This window comes from Chrysoperla carnea, chromosome 4, assembly GCF_905475395.1.
Source record: "Chrysoperla carnea chromosome 4, inChrCarn1.1, whole genome shotgun sequence".
Lineage (NCBI taxonomy): Eukaryota > Metazoa > Arthropoda > Insecta > Neuroptera > Chrysopidae > Chrysoperla > Chrysoperla carnea.
The window spans coordinates 75,027,910-75,053,010 of NC_058340.1; the positions used below are offsets into that span (position 1 = coordinate 75,027,910).

The following is a 25,101-nucleotide window of genomic DNA, read 5'->3' on the forward strand; positions in this document are numbered from 1 at the left end:
TTTAAATAAATATTAATATCTATAATGGATATTATGGGAAATCAAAATGCCAATTTACGTTTCAAACAGGAAAGGGACTCCATATTATTCTATAAATACATTTGTTCAAATAAAAATGCAACACTTTATTATGCGAATTTCAAATTAGTACTAGTCGTCTTTTTTTGAACGTAAGTAAATATTTATTGGGATATATTAGCATCTTTGTCAATATAAAAAATATTGAAAAGTGCCCATTGCGCAACCTCTAACGACAAGTTGACGATTACGTCAATTTGGCGGCACTATGACGTTTTATCAGCAGATTCATTTAATAAAACAGATAACTACGCCACTATTGAAATTATCAAAATAATAAAATTAATTACTTTTTATAATATTGCAAACTGATTTTTAAATTTTTTTGCCTTTCTGTGTCCCTCTTCATTTGATTTTTACGAATTAAAACGTTAACATAACATTTTGACAGCCCATAATAATAATAACATATTTTTTACAATCTATGTAATTAATTTTAATATAAATCTTAAAATAAATAGAATTTTATTTTACGGAAAATCTTGATGATAGTGAAGTAATGAGCTCTTATATAATTTGATTTATTTTAATACTTTGAAAGAAAAGTCATCACTACAGTACAATATCAAAGCTACAGTACATTATTGGTCAATGTCACTAGTGTCACTTGGGTCACTGTCACTGTCACTTGTTAAGTCACACCAGTGTAAACGTTGGCCGTTAATTCTAAGGAGAAAGTTCTGCAAACCTTAAAATTCTATCTATTCATTACCTTAATGTCCGTTCAACCTTAATTACTATTGAATCTTACTGCTTTAGGTCACTATCGCAAGTCTTGTGACTTATGTATTTTTTGCGACCAACGTTTAGACTAGACTTTATTATAGACTTATATAATTGAATTGAGGAGGAAGGAGGAAGGGTGGGGGGGGGGGTGTTAGTTAGGTCTTTAGACAAATAAAATTTATCAAAAGCCTATTTAAATTTTTTTTATTACTAATTTTTAACACCAACAGTCATAAAAATGGAGAATTCACACAAGGACGCGTGGGAAAGACATCAGTTAGAAAAACATCAGTGCATTTTTATTGGAGCTGCTTTTTTTTTATTTAATGGAAAGTTTGCTCCGGTAAATTTTGGAAGATTAATTAATAATTTAACGTCTACCTAATCGTGGTATAGAAACCGTGTGATATCCGCAAAGATGAAATTCAAATATAATTGACAACTGGTTAAAACATATATTCGAAATTCAACAATAAATTCGTCCATCAAAATGGAATCCCATTGCATTCCTTCTCAAATTTTTATGATAAAAAAACATTTAAATCGCGCGGTTTCTACTTAGAATATTCATATAGAGATCACACATTGAATTTATACAATTTTTTGTGTAAAATTAGTGTTCTTTCTTTTATTGTTATAAGGCTTAATAGTTCGTAATAAATAAGTTATGTTTTCTTTTTTTACAGTTTAAATTCCTGTGTTTATTTCTCATAATTACGTCATAGATAATATATATCATAATTTCATTCATAGTTGTATTATAAGTATGTCCTATTACGGAGGGTAGAAGTAAGGAGGACCATCTTAAATAGGGAACAAACAGTTCAAATATTAAATATTTCGTCATTTATGCATTGACTTTAGAGCTATATAGACTGAGTATCAAACGATTTTAAGCGTGCCAACATCTGAGGTAATTGCTTAGGTCAAATCTATTGTAGATTGGTAAGAAAAAATGTAAAGTGATACGTGATAAATACTTTTTTAAGTCAAAAAGCGAAAAATTTCGGTGAAATTACGATATTTTATGTAAAACATTTTGTGATATGAAAATTTGACATTCAATGTATGTTTTTTGATAAATGACCTAAGCAATTACCTCAGTTGTTGGCACGTTTCTCACTATACGGAAAGATAGGCGATGCTTAGTCTATATAAAACTATAAAGTCAGTTTTTACTTGCCATATGTCAAAATACCAAAATGGCGGTCTATTCAAAAATAACATCGAAAGGAATACTCAATAATACGTTTTTAATAAAAATCTGGTGAGATTTATTTGAAATAATTATGTCATAATTATGAAAGATATCCACTGAGTACTTTGTCTTAAAAGTGTTCTTAAATAGTTTTGTATATAATCTACTTACTATAAACCTGACCCATATTTGTATAAGTTCTGTAACTTACACAATAAGGTCAGGCTGACATCATTCAATCTTTTTTATAAGGTTTTGCTGATGTTGATGATGATCTGTTGATGGTTTACATTCACGTGGTACTTGTGTATTAAATAAATATGCATATTCACTTCGATTTTCTGCATATTTTGCAAATTGATCTAAAAAAAAACAAAAAATTATTAAGATTAAGTCTCACCATCTATGAGTGAATTAAGCAAGTTATCAGAAATCTTAATCGGTAAAACGCGGTAGCCTTGGTTTTTAAAGTTAAAATTTTCCAGCAAAGCGAGTGGGTAAAAGATTTCTACGATTTTGGGGAATTTAAATTGGAGGAAAAAACATTTGTTAAATTACACTTACCAAATGTGATTGTGGCATTTTCATCTTTTGTAATTTGATAAAAAATTCCAATTGCATCGTCATCGTAAATATGTAACGAATGCTTCATAACTTCTATAAATTCATGCCTTGATAAACGACCGCTGCCGCTATGATCGAAAATCTAAAATAAAAAACAAAAATCATTTCATCACCGAACGGCAAATCATGAAACATCGGTAAAAGTACTTTGAAACTTACTTTGAAAGCAATTTCTATCATATCCAATGTTTTTTCTGCTTGCGAAATAACAAGCACGCTGTATAAATATTCTCGGAAATCAATCACACCTGTATTTTTCTGTAAATACAACAAATTCGAATTTGAAAAACAAAGTATTAGGTTGTATGTATTTCCAGAAAATATAATCCTTGGAAATAGATTCAGAAACTACATTCAGAGAGAGGGTTTACATTTTCTGGAAAGATTTACGAATTTTATTAAACATACTTTGTCGTAAAGTCGAAATAATTGTTGTGAAACAACATTGTTCATTGGTATTTGCAGCATATTTGCAAATTCTGGATAGGACAATTGACTGCAATCCTTGCACAAAATATGCGGTGAATTTAATATTTTCACTTCAGCATTAGATGTATCTAATCCTAATTTCTGTCGGAATTTTTGTGCTTCAACTAAACCCGCAGCCCATGGTAAATTCATTTGTTTTGCACGTGTAATTACACGACAATCATCGTACGTGTAATCGGACACAGGAATACCCAATGCTTTGGCCATAACTGCACGAACATTACTAGCAAATAATTTTGGATCTTTTTTCTCTGCTTCGTTGGGCGTATAAACCGGGAGAAATTCAATGATACATGAACTATGCATTTGTGTTAGCGTTAACCATAATAATTTTAATGCACCAGGTCCATCCCATGTCCATGTGACCGTATCCAATTTATTTGGGTAACGTATACAAACAGGTTGAACAGGAACACCAGGATAAAATGCACCCGGTTTGAATGTGATTAAACATGATCGATTTGTGCAAGTTCCTTCTGGAAATACCAATATCTAAAAACATAACCATGATTTTAATTATTAAAAAAAGATAAATATTTCAAATTATTGTTTAATAACCTGTATATACCGAGTTCAATATACAGGTTGGATCATTTTAATCTATTATGGCTGATAACTCGTTTTGTAGCTAACCAATCAAAAAGTAACTTTAACAAAAGGTGCAGACTTTGATAAGGGACAACATAATCTGACATCAGATTGGACCTAGTTCTATTCTAGTCTAATTTGAAGTGTTATTCTATCTCTTATCTTTCTGGATTTAAATTTAAGCAACCTGGACAACTAGATCCAATCTGAGCCTTTAGCCATAATATATTAAAATGGTCCATCCGGCTCCACGGTGGGTATACAAATGAAAAACTAAAATTTTTGAAATTTACTTGAGGCCAATCTTCATCTGATGTTGCACGATCGATGATTTCTTTAATCGTATTCTGCCGTGAATTTGGATCATCTCGCCAAACGTAAACTGGCTGCGTATAATTTAGTAATTCTGCAAAATGTACATATTTTTCATATTAATTACGATAATATTTTAGTAACCGTGTTTTTATTTTTAAGGAAACACTCAAATATTTGCTCCAAATATGCAGCACATCTGCGTCAAAATCATTGACATTACATTACATAGACTGGGGTGTCAAACGATTTTAAGAGTGACAACATCTGAGGTAAATGCTTAGGTCAAATCTATTGTAGATTCGTAATAAAAAATGTAAAGTGATACGTGATAAGTATTTTTTTACGTAAAAAAGCGAAAAAGTTCTGTGAAATCACGATGTTTTATGTAAAACATTTTGTGATATGAAAATTTGACATTCAATGTATGTTTTTTTGATAAATATCCCTATATTATTTTGTAAAATTTATTTTTTGTTAAATGTCCCTAGTTGACCTAAGCAATTACCTCAGATGTTGGCATGCTTATTACTGAACGGAAAAATAGACGATGCTTAGTCTATGTGATGAAAATTAGTAGATTACAAAAAGTGATATTGATCAACATTTTGTTTCTATGGAAACCATTTTAAATTTTAGAAGCAGAATGATTAGCTACTACTAATAATTATAAATAAACAAAAAACTACATTTCTACACAGATATTTTATGCAAAAATTATGATGCTTTCAATGCGTACAAGTAAATTTAAAAAAAAAAAAGTTAATTTTGAAATAAACGGCAAGTCACATACTTCCGATATACGGATTGGAACCACTCTCACAGCGAACAATAATTGTTGGCATGCCTGTAATATAAACCAAACCGCCATCCAAAAATGTTGAATGTGGTGCTGCAACCAATATGGGTGCTTCTTTTCTGGTCGCTTGTTTCCCTCTAAATTCAATGTTCATTCCACCAACGGCATATGTCATTCCGCCCAAATAACATAAAATCGGTCTAATTGCTCTGTATATTATGAGATACATAAATTAATCCAAAATCAATTCATAAAAAAAAAAATGAGGGTGTATCCATTTTAAACTAAATAGCTCTTTTTTTTTCTTAACCAATTTTTCGTCGCCAGCCCATGGCAAAGATGGAGCAAGTTGCTTTATGGAGAATGAGAAAAGTATGAATTGTAGGTAAAAGTAAAAATAGAGGAGATGAAACCAAAGGAGCCAAAGGCTGAAAGCCAGGTCAAAGGCCATAGGCCAGACCAAAGGCTCAAAACCAGGCCGTGAACACGTTTCCAAAGTTTTAAGCTTTTACTTCCGTCAGCAGGACTCTTTTATCGAAAGTTTATAGTGGCAGAGTATAACTAGGAATTTTGCCCTAAAATTAGAGATCCGCTCCAAAATAATAAAATCGTGAAATTGTGAACAAAAGAAGGACAAGTGACGACATATTAAGTGAAGGTTATAACACAATAATCTTTGTATTTAAAATTAAAGTTGCTCAGCGAAGCTGGTAGTTCACAGCTAGTATTTTAATAAACTTTTCCAAAAAAGATTTCTAAGGACAAATCATTATAATAGATTTTCTTACAAAATTAAATATCTTAGAAAGATTATGTTCTTCGGAGAGAGCTGGCGGGGATCCACGATTTCGTTGAGAATTCGAAACTGGGAGAAATTAAAATGGCACACCCTATATAAAAATAAAATAAAATAAAAAATATACTAATAGAACATAAAAAGAATTTAATAAAAGAATTTTTTACTACTTTCAAGGATCACACAAGAAGAAACATGCAAATTTTTTAGATGAAATAAATTGAAATGCTTTTGAGATTATTTGAATTTTGAAAGTAAGTAAAAATATCTTTATTTTATTTTTGAAAGATTAGTACGCATTGAAATTTTAGTAACGTTTTTTAAAAACTATAAAGCCATTAATGTTTCATGCAAACTTTTATACCAAAAATTATTATGCAAGCATTTTGTTATTTTATAACAAAAAAAAAAAAAGGAACTAGAATTTAAATTTGACATTCTTATTATCAGATTTTATATTAATAAATCATAAATAGATAATAATTCTCAAATCACTATACTTGAGTTATCGAGTACTGCATCAAAAAATTAAAATACATTTTTAAAGCACACAGCTTAATTTAAGCAGTTCGAACTTTTAACTCTATGATTTAAAATAACTTATATTTATATTATTGGGCTTGAAAACACACTTTAAGGTGCAAAAAGTTGGCCTTGATAAAAAACTCAAGTATAGACTTTTTTTAAATCGGGGACTCCGGATTTCGAAGAATTTTGAAGTTGGTAACTCTAGCTTCCTGGTTGTTTCCATTTAAACAATAAAGATAAAATACAATGAAATGCATGTATTTTATTTAGTTCCGTGAAACTTGTAATTCTTTCAAATAGTTACATAACACTTTTTTTTTATAAATTTTATATAAAAAACTTTTCATAAAAAGAAAGTTGTACTTATTAATAATCTTTACATGTGTACGGAGTGGGACGTGAACGGATTTACAATTATATAATTAGTATCAATAACTTTTTCATAATTACTTGTTAATTTTTATCATATCTTAGGTTTATCAATTTGTTCACTATCTGAACATGAGTCTTTTAATTTTCATTTGAAATTCTTCCTTTAGTTAACATTTGTAAACAATAAGGTATTCCACTAGTTCAAAATGTTGATTTTACTAATAAAAAGCCTCCAAAAATTTATTTCGGAAAAATACACACGCTTTCTTGCCAAAACTTACAATTAAATTTTAAACCTTTTTTTCAACTATCAAAAACGTGGGCATCCAATTTGATGATGTAATATGGGTATCACTATACGAAATAACACAAATAAGTTTGACAGATATATTCATAGACATCTGATTATAATAAATATAAATACTTATTATCTATGGATATATTATACCCAGCTGTCTAAACTGAACTAATTGATGGTCTATGACTCATACCGATATGACATCACAGCCAGGTTTACCCGCGTTTTAGGTCACGTGATATACAGTTTAAAAATTACGATTTTTAATTTTAATATTTTAAAAGAAAAATGTGTTCATGGGAATTCCCAAGAAAGTTGAAATGTTGTTTGTATCCTTCGTTAAAAAGAAGTAGGTAGTTATTGTTATCCCAAGATTGGGAATCTGTCTTGGGAACCTGTCATTGTCCGACTTCTAAGGATCACATTTAATACGACTTGTTGTTTAATAAAAATATTTTTATTCTGAAGTATTTTTTTTTTTAATATTTAAAAATTACTTTTCTAATTGTTCATAGTTTCATAATAATATAACCATAATTTTTGTGACATAGACAGATGAAATTAAGAAAGACGGGCTAATTACATAAAAATTAATTTTAATAATTAAAAAAAAATGTGTAACATACCATACAACCTCTATGTATAGACTAAAAGTTGATATTGGAGATGATGTAGGAGTCGTTTAAGAAGACATTTATATTAAAGTCATTATGGATGCCCGGACACTTAGAAATTTGGCGGGAACGAAGAGGCTGTTTAGTCAAAATGGGCGCATGTATTTCGTTAAACAGCCATTTCTTGGGGATACCGAGAAGCTCATTTTGAACTAAAATAAAAGTATGAATGGTACAAAAGTGTAACAGCTCTTTGGCAAGCATTCTAGGCCAAGACGATACATAGACTTTTATGAAAGGCTTTTCATGGAAACAGGCTAGTAGTGAGCGAGACCATTTCCAACCTCAAAAAATTGGAAATCAGATTATGAAAACTATTGCGGAGATTGCGAGGAGGAAAATAGATGATCAAGTGTTTTTTTGTGGACAAAAAAAGATTAGGTATCTGACGTTACTATTCTTTTATTATTTATGTTTTTTGTTTACTAGCTTGTATGAATCCAAGATGTCCGACTTCGAGCCCTAGTTATGAGTGTATTTTTTTCAATTTTCTTTAATTAATATTCTTTTAGGCATTAAGTTTGTGCATCAAGCGTATACAAACACCCCGTAGGTAAATGTGGGATTTAAACAAAAAGTAATTTTCTTAAAAGAAATGATGTAAATAATAATTATAATAAATATTATAGAATTATTTATTTACAAAGAAAATATTTTAAAATAAATTATTGAGGACAAAACTCATGAAATGATATTTAACTTGCAGTTTAATAATTGCATTGCATTCATTCTTAACTTAAAATTATGACACAAATAAGTTATGGTAGGTATGATCTTTGAAAGGCTACACCAATAACTTTCTGTTTAATATTCTAGGCAGCAAACTACACATCTCATGATGGATGTCTATAGCTGTTCCTAATTTTCACACCATGTATATATGAAATATATCAAGGTATATTAAGTTTAATCCCAAGTTTATAAAATTTTGGTACTAGTGTTCATAAAATAACCAAATTAGTTCATTTTTGGTTGTCCAACTGTCCGAAAGGTGTTTGGCTCCAAAAGTGGTGCGAAACTGATGAAACATTGTTATAAACAAATATAAAAAATGAATTGAGTAAATTATTGTAAAATTTATTTAATAACTAGACTATATTTTAGTTTAAGCGCCTAGACTATAATTTTTTGATTTTCAGAATGAAAACTATAATATTTAATCAGAAAATAAATAAATAATTTATTAGTAAAATTATTTATTTATCATTTTATTATGTAATTTATTTAATAATTCTTAATTATTTTGATATTTAAATTTTATTTTAAAATAAAATTATTAACAATAAAACTTAAAAGTATTTTCATTCGAGCGAGAAACGAGACTGGAGTTGTGTGCCCACGTGATTGTAACGTATAAAATTATTATTTAATTATTATTTTTATTAATTTATTTAATAAACAAAAATGTTAATTAAATAATAATTTATTTATAGCGATTTATTTTATGAACGTTTAATAAAATTTTATTGTCTATTATTTTAAATCAAAAATAAATAAACTGCATTTACAAAATCGATTTTTATTATTTTATTTAATCGACTAATATGTTGTAGAAAATAATTTATCCTACAATTTATCAATGACCATAAAAATTTACTTGATCAAAAATTTATTGATTCAAACCGTAAATACCAATTTGTTGTAGTAAATTTATTGATAGAATGTCAAATTTTATTCATTATTTTGATTCATGCAAAGGCAAAAACGATATTAAAAGAGAAATTTTTTAAAATATACTCCCAAATATGTCAATCAAATAATTCTACGAAACAAAATACAAAAATTAAATTATAATATTGTACAGTTAACTTATGATAAGACGTTATAAAAACATATCTTTAGTTTATCTGTACAGAGTATTTAATATAATAACTACCTACTAATTTAACTACTACAAAACAATTATATTATATATTGATTGAAATCATACTTCCAAATATTGGTATAATCGAAGTTTCCCCTTTGGCAACAACACTTGGGGCACCAGCTACCATAATTGGAAGTGTATCAAAGAATGATGAATGTGGTGCTAAGACCAGTATACGAGCTTCAGCAGCTGTAGCTTGACGTCCAATCACACGTACCGAATGAAATCCACCCGCAATAAATCCGGCATACATAATTTTGGATGCAAAATGCCTTAATGGTCTTTTTTTTCCCCACCACAAAAAACCCATTTTTTTGTTTTTTTTTTTCCAACACCATATATAGAATCCCAATCCCAAAAGCAAATAATTTATTGTCATTTTTATCATGCAGAAAAAAAGAAAACACATTAAGTTTTAGATACAGTTTGTGACAAATATAATATAAGTTTTAAATACAGCTTGTGACAAATATAAAGTCATGAAAATATTATGTAGAGTAAAAAATATATTATCACATAAATATATGAAACGATAGGTCTGTAGGTTAGAGCGCTTGTCCGGAATGCGAGAGATTGTGGGTTCGACTTTCTTCAAAGGACCCCACACGATTAGATAGGAAAATGGCTTTCTGTGAAACTTTTTCAAACCAACCCCTAAATTTTCTTCGAATCGTTTAAATCGGTCACAAAATTTTTTAACGAGTATTTTTCGTGCTATATATTATAATTTAGTGTACGACTATCGTCTTTATAAGGATATATCGTACAACCCAACTAACAGAGCACACACACACACACACACACACATACCAAACACGGTAGTCATATACTAAACTATAATATATGTTTAGCTTTGATCATCCATAGCACATTATCTTTTTTTTCTCTCACAAATATAAAATTCAAAATGTTTAATCTTGGATTTCTTAAATCACTATCGTTCAACCGTTGTTCCCATTTGGTAAAATTTGATATTGGAACATCCCTTTATAAAATTACCACACCCACAGATAAAGAAAAACATAAACTAAGAGAAAAGTTTTTTTTTTTGTTCGTAAAGGAAAATCCAAAGGGGATACAAAGAAGAAAAAGTTACTTCATCTATACACAATTTACTGATCTAATAAAGAAAAGAAAAATATATAAAAAATGATAAATGAAAAGAAAATATATAAAAAATTATTAATAAAAACGCTTACCGTCGCCATCCTGTTAACGGTCTGTCCCGTAACTCTTGTTCACTAATGCCAATAAGGCCAATACATGCTAAAGACCAAGCTGCCACCAACAGCATACAAATAATTGCCACACGAATGGGCAATAAAATTACTGTAAATATCGCCGTCTGAAACAAAAAAAAAAGTGAAAAAATGAAAAAATGAAAACAACCAACGATTTTCTTTAAAATTTGTATTTAGTGGGTTTTTTGGGCCGAAAACTCGATCTAGCTAGGTTTCAGTTTTAAAAACGTCGTTTTATCCGTGTTTTCAGAAAAAACTGAAACATTGACACCAAATTATAATTCTTCCTGACATCTAGTGGCGACGAAATAAAGTACATTACCGGGAAGTTCAAATTGGTATTAAATTGTGTGAAAACATTTTAAATGGTTCTTATATTAGTGATATTTGTGATTTGTGACAGTTATCTTTAGTTTATCCATACTAATATTATAAATGCGAAAGTAACTCTGTCTGTCTGTCTGTTACTCTTTCACGCCTAAACGGCTGAACGGATTTTGATGAAATTTAGTTAGGTGATAGATAGTAACCTAGAAAAGGATATGGAATATGGGGGGAGGGGTGAAAGTGGGAATGTTGCCCAGCAAAGCGGGTAGTTCACAGCTAGTTGATATATAAAATAGCACATTCTAGCACATTCAGGTACATACGGATATAACCCAAAATCGCTTCGAGAATCGCCCTTCGCACAATATTTCGGAATCAATTCATTTAATCGGCCAATGAAGTGGATTTTTTATTTTTACAGGATTTCAAGCAATATCGCGTAAATTATTCATTATATCGTCCAATAAAGTGGATTTTTAAATAGAGTACATCTACATGCGGCCCCACATGGGAGCCCGTTGACCAAAAATTTGTTGCTTCTTTTTGTCTACCACCCCTATGCCATGACGTGGTTAGCGTAGGCTTTAATCCGATCCTGGAAACAGCTTGTATATGTATATTGTAAATAATTTTTAATCAAAATATTGATATTTGAAGCCATATAGAATTGTGTTTTGTATGTTACTAATCCAACTGTAATAAAAAACGTCCATACAAAATAAAAATATACAATGGAATGGAATTTATAGTTTTATTGACACAGAAAGTTATTCTTTTCATCACGAAAATCAAAATAAAAAGTTTTATTATTTCTTTAAACTTTTAGGTGCTTTTTCTATTTAAAGTATTTCTAATGACATGAGAGAGAACGCGATATCTTAGAGAAGAAAAAAAAATATAGTTCTCTAAATAGTAGTTGTTTTAGTGCAATAAATCTGTCAAAGCTACAACGAATACTGTCATATACTGCTTATCTGTGTACACAGTATAGCAAGCAGCACATGCGGTCACAGCACATAAGTTAATTGAACAATGTTGCCGCTTGTACAACAATTCACTTCTGAATTAGACTAAATATTAACTAAACAAGTGAAAACAAACAACTGACTGCGTTAATTGTTTAAAAACCATGTATACCTAAACAGTATGGACTACACTGTCACATTACACATACATAACTGATATTCCCATATAATAAATACTATACAATTTGCGTCTAATTTGCGCTCTTCCAGGTAAACAGTCATTTTTAGGAAAAAATATTTCAAACAAAAATTGGTTATTTTTTTATAAGGAATCTTTTTTACATTTAAACTTTTCTTTCATCTCTAACGGTTTACAAGATGAGTCCTACGGACCCAAGATCCAATCGACCTATGTTATTCATTTACGAACTCGACCTCACATTTTACGCCCTGAGTACGCTATAAAAATTTCAGCTTGATAACTTCTCTCGTTTTTGAGTAATCGTGTTCACAGACGGGCGAACGGACAGAAAACTCGAAATGGACTAATTAGGTGATTTTATGAACACAGTATTATTGTAAGTTACGATGGTTTCTCAATATCTATACATTTATTGAAACAATGAAACCTAGTTTAAATTTGTTATCATAGTTCTATTTAAAAACACCGGTTGACGCATTAAAAAATTATTTTTTCAATAATTAATCAATAATTTACTAAATCAGAAAATTATTGATCTGAATGCTAAACAAGTGTATCCGTCAGTGTTTGGTTTATACTAATCTTTTGCTTTTAACATAAATAGCTAAAATGTTAGATTAAACGTGACAAGTGATTTGTGTGAGATAAGGCTACCGGCAACTGGCTAACTATATATTGTTTAATATTAATTACCTCTATGTTTATAATTATTATTAAGGCAGAACGATCATGTGATATTGGATAAATTAATTTTATTTTATTATAATACTAGCTGTACCCGCCTTGCGTTGCATTACAATGTCACATAAAGTAAAATAGTGTAGGTATGGTTGTAGAAATTGTACACCTAATTAGTCCATTTCCGGTTTGTCCGTTCGCCCGCCTGTCTGCCTGAGGACACGATAACTCAAAAACGAAAAGAGATATCAAGCAGAAAGACGTTATATCTAATGTTGTCATGGCCGGGATATAATCAGTACCTTTCAATTTCGTCGTGATAAACGGTTTGTCGAACTATAACCGATTTTGACTATATTCTTTTTAATTTAAAAATTTTTTTCGATAAAAGATCATTACGGTACAACCTGTATAAATAATAATGGTTAAAATATTGCAATAGTTACTTATATTTTAAAAATATAAATAATAATGTTCTTTTATTGATTTAAACAATATTTTTAACAATATATATTTTTTTATTGATTTTAATAATTTAGGTTACAAATACACCAAAAAAACTATTATTTAATGAAACGAGTGAAAACAAACAATTGACTGAGTTAATCGTTGAAATACCAAGTATAGAAAATGTTGATTACGCAATTTTAGGCCATGTAAGCAAAGAATCACTCTTACATAGTCACATATAATTTGCGCCTAATTTCCGCTCTCACGGGTAAACAGTGATATTTACGAAAAAATGTTTCAAACCAAAGTTGTTTTTTATAAGGAACATTTTTTACATTCAAACTTTTGTTCTATCTCTAACGATTGATAAGATGGGTCCTACGAATTCCAAGACCAAATTGACCTATGTTGCTCATTTATGAACTTAGCTTAACTTTTTACGTCCTGAACACGCTATAAAAATTTCAGCTTGATATCTCTTTTCTTTTTGAGTTGTGTTCACGAACAGATCGACAGACGGACGGACGGACAATAAAAATGGACTTATTTGGTTCGTAGGATTAATATTTTTAAGCATTACAAACTTGGGACTGAACTTATAAAAATAACTTTATTGCAGGTCATATTTCGTAATATTAATATCGTGACACCCTATATTATTCAATACAATTCAATGAATGATTGATTTTCCGCTACATTCTTCTAAAAATGATATCGAAAAAAATGTTAAATTTTTTTAAGTAGTTTTAAGTAATTATTTATTTAACGGTTTTCTTAAAATATAAATATTAAGAAAAAATAAATAAAAGAAATTAGCCCATTGAAACAAAAACAGTGGCGTATGGCGTCCGATTGGATCATAAAAATCATCAAATGATAAATTTGTAGTAAAAGGGCCATGGACAAACCTTATGGGAATAGGGAATCTTCCTCCAATCTTTCTATTTAATATCTGTCTAATTAGTAATTTAAATTACTCATTGGCTAATTTTAATTTTAATTGCACTTTTTGTCATTCTCTTTTACGGTATTTTCGTACCTACTTTGTTAAGAAATGAAAAATGTTTTTTTGGAAAAAGTATAGCGTATATTTTGTACAGTGCTATACGAAAAAAGTTTCAAGTCATTCCCATTTTCTTCATCCATAAAGTGCACCAATACGAAGCCGTCATAAGTCGCTAGATTATTTATAAAATAAAAAACCCACATATAAAATTATTATAAGATTCGATTTCATGACTTAACACAAAACTAATGACTGACTGACTATAATTGTTATGTTTTAAATAATTGTAAAATTTATTTTTTTTAAACTTACAAAAATAATAAACTACGATTAAAATTACACCACAAAATTACAGAGGAGCAGACAAAAGTAATCAAATACAAAATTACGCGTTAAATAAAAACTGAACTGTTATTAGCTACTGGTCTATAAATATAATAATAATAAATCTACTCATTTTTAAATAAAAGTCAGCAAAAAAATATAATTAAAAAATTGCAAACATAAAAATAATAAAACTAGGTAATTGTGGCTTACTTTTATATAAAAAATTATTATGTAATTTTGTACTAAGGTTTTATTATTATTATTATTATTATTATTTTTATTTTTTTTGGACAAATTGGAGATAAAAAATTTCTTGATTTTTTGCAATTTTTTGAAGGGGTACCCCTTGAAAAAATCGAGGAGAACGCAAAACTAATTTTTGTTTTGGAATTTGGTGAAACTCGGTGGTGGGGTAATTTTGATCCAAAAAGTATAAAAATCAGGTTAATTTATTGATTGGATGCAGAGTTGTGGAGATATCGCAATATTTGGATCGATTTTCGTCCGTATCTAAAAAACTATTCGACCAGTCATCAAATGCATCCGATTTTGGTACTTTTTGGGTCAAATTTACCTTATATACTGAGTTTTATCGAAAGAGATAAAAAATTTCTTGATTTTTTGCATTTTTTTTTAAGTGGTATCTTTAAATTTAATATTAATTATTAATTAAAATTTATTTTAAAATATAATTTTAATACCTTATAAAAATAAAATAATACTTATTCATGAAATTAATATTTAAAACTTTCATTTTATTTCTTAGTTTCTTAAGTTCTTACAATCAATAATAAGAGAAATTTTTTCAACAAAAGAAAGATCTGCGTCAAAAAAATATGACGATTAGATTAAAGGATGGAATAGACGGACGGGCGAACGGACGGACTAATGAACGAATTAAAAGAAATATTTAATTTATAATAAAAATTATATTTATTGAAATTATTGTTAATTAATAATATTAGTTTCTCCAGTTCATTAATATTTTTGAAAAATAAATCTTATTAAATGTTTAATAATATCTACATTTTCAAACAAAGATGATCAAAAAATGAAAAAAAATTTTGTAGCAATTTTTTTATATGATACTAGAGAGATACCCACCCGCTTCGCTGGGTTTAAAAGTAAAGATTGATAAAGATTGCTTTCGCTTATTCCCTTTCTATAAAACTCGAAATAATGATAAGGATTGTTTTACACAGGTAAAATAAATGTATGGTTTTCTACTTTTTTAAATGTATAATAGTCGTAATTATTCATTGAGTATATCAGAAAAGATGGCCGTTAAATATTTTATATTGACTATTTTTTACAGAAATCTGTAATTTATGGTAATGTCAAATTAAATTAATATTTTTTTATTTTTTATTAATATATCTTTATAAATTATATCTCATGTGTTATTCTGAAGTATGAACTACCTATATTGCTTTACAATTTCATTAAAAACCATTCGCTAGTTTTAGACATTTTAAAAATATAATAAAAAATAAATAAATTAAAAAAAAATTAATTAAAAATTCTTCGAATTACAGGCAATTTAAGTGAAGTAAGGAAAGGCTAAAAAAAAAAAAAAACACGGTCTCTGGTTGACACGATTTCAACCCTTGTAGTGATTCGAAACAAAATAATTTGAAAAATTCTTAATGAGTAAGGATGTTGTTATCGTCTAGACCTAAGCAAAACAAAAAATCACAAAATGCCGTAGATCTTCTCGAATTTTTAAAAAATACTCAAAATTGAAACTTTTTAATCCAAGGTTCAGATGGTAGAGTTTATAAAGAAGGTCCGCACCAAATTTCAAAGGAATCGGTCAAGTAGAACTTGAGATATCATATAAAACACATCGAAAAATGTGGTTTCAAGAAAACGGTTTTAAGTTTGAGAGACATTTTCGGCAAAGTAATTCGGATAATAATATTACTCACTTTGGATTAATCAGCGAACCATGATTCATATATTGGATCTTCTTCTAAGTACATCATGTGCAATGGCTTGCAAAGTTATTTCTGCAGAAGCTAGCAGTACAGAGCGATTAATTCGATCTTCGTTACCAGAAAATCCGCTATATCACCGAAAAACGTCAACTCGAATTTTGAAAAATTCGTTTATATGCAAAAAAAAAAAAACGATTTCTTCAAATTTCTAGACGAGAATACTGCCTTAATTAACATCAAAAACTCATAGAATTTAGCTGGGAACCTATTTCCATAAGGTTTGTGCATGGTTATTTGATCAACTTTAATTTTTGTTCTTTTAAAACACTTTCTTATTTCAATGACTTTGGTTCTCCTTGATGTTAATAATGTACTTCCATCATCTCATTGTCAGTGTCAGTTAGTCAGAGCACGTTTCCAAGTGTTTATTAACAATCTATATAGGTACTCTAACTTAACAATGTATAGCTGTTCACCAAGTCCACTATATCGTGCCGTTCACGATTATCTTATCTCCCCGTACGGCTTGGTTCACGTGTTAAAGATGAAGTAATGAAGAGTGTTGTACCTTGAATCAACCTTTACATTTTATGTGTGTTTTTAAAGTATTCTCATTTTAAAATATTCTTTTTTTTAGGATACCATTATTTCTGCACGATATATTTTATGACGCAAGTAAAATATTGAACAGTTGTCGATATACAAACTATATTTTATTAATTTGAATTTCATGCAAAAAGACAATCGTGTACCATGAATCACACTTTAATGTACCTAGAATCACTCCCATCCATTGCAATCTTTTAGGTCAATAAATAGCCAACTGATAAAATACATCAATAGTGTAAACAAATTTTTTTTACGTTTTGAACTAAGTAAATTAAATTTCTATTTTACTTGAAAACAAATTCAGATTAACAATCATTCTCTCGATAGTTTGATATTCTGGTAAGTAGTTTTCATAGAGTTGCTATCTCATAGATAACAATTAATAATATACAAAGACAAAAGATTTAATGGCAATATCTTTCAAGAAACTGAATAATGACCCAAAGTTCATTGTCCTCCCCAAGATACAACAGTTTACCCTAATAAAAGTATTCTTCTTATAATAATAAAAGACACAAAATTCTTTATTTTATTTTTTATAATAAGACAAATAAAAAATGTAGGTTAGTAGGTATTTACTCTAAAGACACTCAACAATTTTAACCTTTTTTTTTAGGCAAAAAAGAAGGGTTACTTTAAATGTAGAGTGCTGCACTGATTTTTTTTTGCATAGTTCGAAATTCAACTCAAATAAAAAATTATTATTTTTAACTTCTGTTGATGACAACTTTGCGTAATATTTCAAAGTTTGGGAAAAATCAGAAGTAAAAATAATCAACTTTCAGAAAGTTTAAAATCAAGCCGATAATAAGGAATAAAACAAAATAAAACCTCTTTTGCTTCAGTCTTTGTTAGACTGAATCGATATGATGAGAAAAAAAATAATTATTGGAGAAAGTTTAACCAAAAAATACTTTACAACAAGAATAATGATATTAGTAAGCAGATAAGAAGCAAAGAAAACTAAAAATAAAGCAACGCATCGCAATACACGCTGAACAAAATAATTGTACACACATATTCAATAAATATGATACCATCTTATTTTATTTTGAGAACGGTTCAAACATTTTTACTTCAACGGAATAAAAGCTGCCGTGACATTATTTACAGTGTTTTCTAACGGAAGATACATACGTAAACTTTTACGTTGATCTCAATTTTATGTGGGCTACAGACAAAATAAACGCTTGTATTTTGAACAAGCCCATTGATTGTAACATGTAACAGATAATCACGCGGAATAGTCGAGATTCTGTAAGCACTGAAGGGATTTAGTCAAAATTTAAATCCTTTTCTATAATTTTTAACCCCCGAACTAAAAAAAGGGATGTGTCTCTCTGTGGTATCGTAGCGCCTAAGCGGATGAACCGATTTTAATTTTTTTGATATCGTTTGAAAGGTAATTTAATGAAAAGTGTTCTTAGTTATGTTTCAAGTGCGAATTTAGGGTTCCATACCCAAAAAATTTGTCGGGGGTTTTTTAAATTTTGTAAATTTCACTTGTTGTCTCATATCGTAGAATTAATTTTTGATGGTTTCAGCATTTTGTACTGCTTAAAATTAACATGCAAAAAAATGTGCGATATATATGTTTTTTAGTGTACGATATTTCGAAAACAGCTCAATTTAGGCTCAAAACAGCTCAAAAAATTCTTTAGTTTAGTTTTTACTTAATCAACAGATATTTAGGTAATTTTTTCAACTTTCCCAACAGGTTTGGGAGTGAATTGACATGATAAATGCTGTATGTATCGACTGAACCCTTTCAGCGTGCCTGCTAACGACTGAAGTAAAACGACCTTAAAAACGTATCATACTATTATTCAACTATTTTTGATATTAAAATATTTAATAAATTTGTTTTACATTACATAACTTATGAATAAACAAATATTGTTTAATTTAATTAAAGGTTTCCGTTATTACATGCGAGTTTAACATTTTTTTTTTATTATAATTATAATAATTTAATTATATAAAATAGTTTTTTTTGAAGGAACAATATTTATTTCCTTGTTCTTGGTACTTATTTAAGGTTTAATTTTGCTTCGATTCGAAATTTAATAAGACCACGTCCATTAAACTTGGGACTAAACTTTGTATACCTACCTTGATATATTTCATATATACATGATATAAAAAGTATTGTCCACCTAAATTAAAAGTTTAATTTTTTCAATTTATCTATTTTTAATAATTTTTTGCATTGATTCTTTGGAATAGCAGAATTTTAGAAGGTTAATCAAATGGTTTTGATCTGTAAATAAACCTTGGCATTTAGCCAAAATTAATGCATTTATTATTGATTAGAATATTAAGTGTTCAATTAAGTCAATTTATAGATCTGAGTACGTTTTTGGAAATCAAATAAAATTTAAATATTAAAATCATGAACGTGTTTTGATTGACCAAATAAGATTGCATTTTCACATTAAAAGCATTTTATTAACTTCTATTAAGGAAATCATTGTTTTGATTCTTTAATTCGTTCGATTAATAGCACAACTAATAAGCCGTGATTTATAGAAAAACTTGAGAAACAGAACCAATTTTAATGAAACTTTATGTAGCGTGTTTACCGGATCCAAGGAATATTCTGAAGATGGACAGAATCCGTGTAATCGGACATCGGATTTGTAATCGAGGGCGAAAAATACACCCTAGAGCAAATTATGGGCGTTAAATACTTAGTTTTCCGTGCCAAAAAAGTAAAGTTCTTGGCCAAAAATGGCACGGTTTTCGGAATACGTGACAGAATATGCTAATCTAATATCAGATTCGTAATCAGCGACCCAAATTTAAATTCAGTACGTGATACTGAACCTATTTAAATAAAAACATACTCCAGTAATTTAGTGAATTATGGACAAGAATCCATAGAGAGAGAGTTTGAAAGAACTTTTCAGAAGAGAAACAAAAACCCCCGAAAAAAAAAAATTTCGTAAAACATCGTTGTGACGTAATAATGTTAATTGAATAGTATACACTGTATGCAATTATTAATTAACATTATGACGTCATACGATCTTTTACGAACATTTTCTTTGTCGGGCGTTTCCGTTTCTCTTTTGAAAAGTGTTCTTATTGTACGCGTGCTCGCATGATGGGCAAAATAAATACAAAATAAATGATTCATAAATTAAATTTGTATTATTTTAGAATGTTAAATTAAAAAATTTGATATTGAACTTTGAATCGCGAAGTATTTAACAACAACACATGTAGCTACTTACTTGTAGGTAGGTAATAATTAATCGCACACCAAATATTGGCTATAACCGCCATTGACCTTCAATTTTTATTAAATATATATGTTTGTGGTTTATTTGTTTATAATTTATTCAGAATAAATTTTTTTATAATTTATTATTTAATTAAGATGTAACAGAAAAAAGTTTTAAAAGATTCATAATTGATTTTAGTGCAAAATTTTCTTTAATTATTAATTTTAATATTAAAACAAACAACTGACTGAGTTAATTGTTGAAATACTCTGTATAGAAAGTGTTGAATATCCGTACTTGCATTATTTTTAATAAATTAGAAAAGTTTAAAGACAATTATGACCATTTGTTTTGGTTTTTCGAAAATTTTCAGAATTTTGTAGAGTTTTTTTTACGAGAATCTTTCACAATACCATTATTTGAAACTACCTGCAAAATTTCAACTCCCCATTTTTTATAATACATGGAAAAAAGGGACACTAAATTTTTTTTTCAAACAAAGGTAATTTATTTTTTTGTAAGGAACATTTTTTATTACTAACATTTACTGGCTGAAACTCACTTTACATCCTGAGTAAGCTTTAAAAATTAAAAAAAAGTTATTTATGTTTTAACGTGAGCAAAATGCTCATAAAGCGAGTGCTGTCGGGTTAACATAGTATTATTTATAAACATCAATTTTTATTAAAATTAAAAAAACATTCACCCCTCCAAAAGTGTCATCGTATTTTTAACTATAAAGAATAGAAAAGAAAACAATATTAGTTTGAAATTTTTTGATAATAAATTTCATTGTGTTATGTAAGCGGTTAAACCAACACACAAGGTTCGGAAGAATAATCATTCCATAATTTTAAAACACTTTATATTTCCTGCCACCCGCCACTTAATTTTGTTTTTAAGGTATTTGTTTCCCTAGAGTTTTGCAAAAAAAGTTTTGGTTTATTGCACGGTACATACATATATAAACTAAATACATGCTTTCTAGTCAACTAATGTGTTATTTTTAGCTTTTAGTGCAAGTGCTGCTTATAAATTTGATAATATAGATATCACTCTTCAATCATTAATACTCTCATGTAGAGTCGTCTCTGTTCATTAAATGATGGATCTTCGATATACACATAATTAAATTAAAATTTTGTTTTTATATCATCAACAAATTTTATATGTTTATGGTATTTTTATAAACTACAAGATTGTCTAAATATTTTAGACAGTTTTTTATCACACTCTCTAGATTTTTTGATATAGAAATATCCAATTGAAAAAGATAACCTATATGATTCGTCATTTTTTCAGCCAACTTTGAACGATAAAATAATAATAAAAAACCCGATGAGCTAGGAATTTCTTGTGATTTTTGAAAACTTTGTTAATCAAAAAATGTATTTATAAAGTTATGATATTACTATGACATTCTTTCTTCTTTCCAAAGCCAGTAGGATGCCTCATATTTAGTGCAACGATAGAAAATTACAAATTATGTGCTACCCTAAAAGTGGTAACCTCCCATTGAACAACTATGTATATTTATTTTATAAATAAATGTTTCAAATAAAAGTTTTTTTGTTATTAGAAAGTTATTAATCCTTTATTAATCCTGCCCTTTGAAAGCCTTTTCTTTCCACGACAGCTCTGTAATATTTTCAATATTGTACTCTTTATAAAGGGTATATGTATTTTACCTACGGATTTTCGGAATTGTAAACTAAATAATTTCAAAAACAATGAATTTTTAAAAACCCCAAATAATGTTAATTTCCAAGGTTGAATATTAAATTTCAATTCATTTGTACTCATTTTTATTTCAAGCTTCAAAAAGAGTGAGCCTCGCTCGTACAAGTCATTCTTAATGTTTGGTTCGCTTTAGTAATAAAAAAGGGTCGACATTAATAATCAACTTGACATAATTTTTATTAAAATTCAAAAATTAAAATTAACTAGTAACGGCCATGTTAGATATAGCTTTTAGGAAACAAACGAAAGGTCTGATTACCAATGACATAGCGAGCTTTACTCGCGCCGGGAGCACAATTCCTTTTTAGCACCATCCATTCGAAAACCATATGAACCCCCTTTCTCCACCCTTCGTTACACCACTAATGATTACCGTAACTCATTCTGATTGGTTCCAATTACTGGAATCGTATTGAAAAATTTATCTATATGTCCTCATGATTCGAAAAGTTTTTTTTGCAATTCTATAGGATAACGAAAATATCTTTTAAAATTAAAAATATCATAAATTATTATTTTGGTTTTTGAGATGAAAATAATAACACTCTTATCAGAAAGTTAAAAAAAAATTAAAATTAAAAAACCCGTCGAACTAGATTACGTTTTAAAAAACTTAATTTTTTTTTAAAACATATAAGTCAAGGCCCTTTTCTATAAATAATACCATTCATTGTAGACTGAGAGCCCGTGGCAAAGAATTAAGAATTCGGTAGTAAAAAATTTGCAAGATTTGCATAATATGGTAAAACCTCTTTTCATCTCAATGCCAAAGGTGGAACCACAAAAAATTACAAAACAAAAAAAGATTGCAACTGAGAGCCCGTGGCAAATAATTCAGTAGTAAAAAATTTGCAAGATTTGCATAAGATGGTAAAACCTCTTTTTATCTCAATGCCAAAGGTGGAGCCGCAAAAAATTACAAAACAAAACAAGGAAGCAATTTTTTTTATATAAAAAAATTGTTTTTCCAAATTTTTTACTTAGTTTTAAAAGTTGTAAAATTTGCGAGTCATTTTTAATACTACATTTTTAAAAAAATTTTGAAAAAAAAAAAAAAAAATAGACGTATAAGAAAAAACCTACTTTTTTAAATATTAAAAATTTTGAAATCATTGACCATTGAATTTAAACATAAATGTAATTTTGCAATTAATTTTGATTGTCAATTGAATTTTTTTTAATTAACAATTAATAAAGTATTAAAAACAATTAAATAAATTATTTATTTTAATTTGAACTAATTACCTCTAAACATCTAAATTCTAAAATTGAATATAATTAAATTTTGTAATAGCAAATACTTTTTATATTTGAATAAATAAGTTTAATAAGCGAATAAGTTCAAAAATAAAATAATTCGAATAATAACTAACAGAACTAATTGTTTAAATATATTAATATTTAAATATAATATAGATTAAATATATTTTGTATGTTTGTATGAATCCAAGAAGTCCAGGTTCGAATCCTGGTTCGAGTGTATGTTTTTCTATTCTCTTTAATTAAGTATTACTAGACAAGATATTTGTCAATATTTAGTTTATTCTGTATGTATCATATCAAAATCGTCAATTATAATCGAAAGACTTTGATGTAAAAAAATATCGTATACATGATTAAAAGTAAACACAAAAAATAATATAAGCATAATCATATCTATTTTACCGGTATAAAAAATGAAACCGGTAAATTAAATAATCTATAAAAAATTTCCTAATCAAGCCTAACAATATATAATGAATTGAAAGTAATTTCTTTAAATTTATTCAAAAATTAAAACTGGTTTCAAGATCATGATTTAATATTAATAAAGATTAATTCTCTTTTTATGATTAATAATCAGTTGCCTATTGTTAAAACTGAATCGGCAGTTATAGTCATTTATTATCCGGAAAACCAATCAGGAAGATAGTACCTTATCCTGTATGAATAAAACAACAAATTTTTATAACTCGCATTAAGAACATTTTGCTCACATTCGATTTAAATAAGTGGTTACTTACAACCATAATTAATTTTGAAAAAAAAAAATATTAAAATTAGTTTAAATATTAATAAAATATTGAAAATAACTAAATTTAATTACTTTTAAGGATTAATATAAGTCAGGTTGGCCGAGCGGTCTAAGGCGCCAGATTTAAGCTCTGGTTCCCAAACGGGAGCGTGGGTTCGAACCCCACACCTGACAATAGTTTCTTTTTTGCTGTAATTTGTTTAATTTTTATTTAATTTTAATTTTTTTAAATATTTTTAATTTATAAAATGTTTTTGATATTTTTCTTGTAGTCGAGTAATGCGACTTACTCTCACTTTTCTCGGTTAAATATTTCGAAAACTATACGAAAATTTTGTATAGAACCTTTTTCATGAAAAATTAACTGATTGTGTTTTTTTCATTCTTTTAGCAAGTCTGATGAAGAATAAAATTAATACGAAACGTTGCGTATTAGTAAATACTGTAAGTAATATTTTTACGCCCAAAGTTTTCATCAATTAATCTACGATTTCGGTAAAAATCATTTTCCAAAAAGAAATTTAGTAAGTTGTTGTTTATTTGATAGTAAAAAGAAATAAAATCATTAGTAAACAATTTCCTAATCAAGTCTGGTAATAAATGTCTAATTGAAAGTAGTTTCCTTAAATTTATTCAAAACTGGTTTCAAGATCATGATTCAATTTAAAAAAAAAACGTGTTCAATTAAAATTAAATAAATAAATAAACATAAAACACTCAAAACTTACTCGAATTTTCTCATATGTTGTCTTTAATTCTAAATGATGCACAAATGGATTTAACATTTCCACTGATAAATTTTCACTTGTTTTATCATTTAATTTTCCATTCATTTTTGTATAATTTTCACACATTTTTCTTTTTCTTAAATATAAATTTCACCTTAATTAAAAAAAAATAAAAAGTATCACACCAAAGTAGTTTAAATAATATTCATAATTTTTGTTGTTATTTTTTTTGATTCTTTTACAAAACGGACACGACACCACATACAAATCTTCCTCCGTTTAAAAAGAAAGTATTATTATT

The 25,101-nt window shown here is 28.0% G+C and overlaps 1 protein-coding gene and 1 non-coding gene across 3 annotated transcripts; one reads left to right on the plus strand and one right to left on the minus strand.

The window, feature by feature from the left end:
• Positions 1-1,880: 1,880 nt before the first annotated feature.
• On the minus strand, positions 1,881-24,925 carry LOC123297570 (lysophosphatidylcholine acyltransferase). 2 transcript variants are annotated; one of them, XM_044879293.1, is made up of 8 exons: positions 24,801-24,925; positions 10,549-10,694; positions 4,809-5,023; positions 3,997-4,109; positions 3,035-3,607; positions 2,786-2,884; positions 2,567-2,708; positions 1,881-2,364 (listed from the first exon to the last, which is right to left on the minus strand). In XM_044879293.1, exons 1-8 carry the CDS (start codon positions 24,903-24,905, stop codon positions 2,234-2,236), a joined length of 1,524 nt encoding a protein of 507 aa, XP_044735228.1. In that variant the 5' UTR covers positions 24,906-24,925; the 3' UTR covers positions 1,881-2,233. The 2 variants fall into 2 exon arrangements, with proteins under 2 accessions (XP_044735228.1, XP_044735227.1); XM_044879292.1 differs by lacking the exon at positions 4,809-5,023 and adding an exon at positions 9,413-9,630.
• On the plus strand, positions 24,163-24,246 carry Trnal-uaa. The gene has a single exon. It is a non-coding gene; the product is annotated as a tRNA-Leu (tRNA).
• Positions 24,926-25,101: the final 176 nt, after the last annotated feature.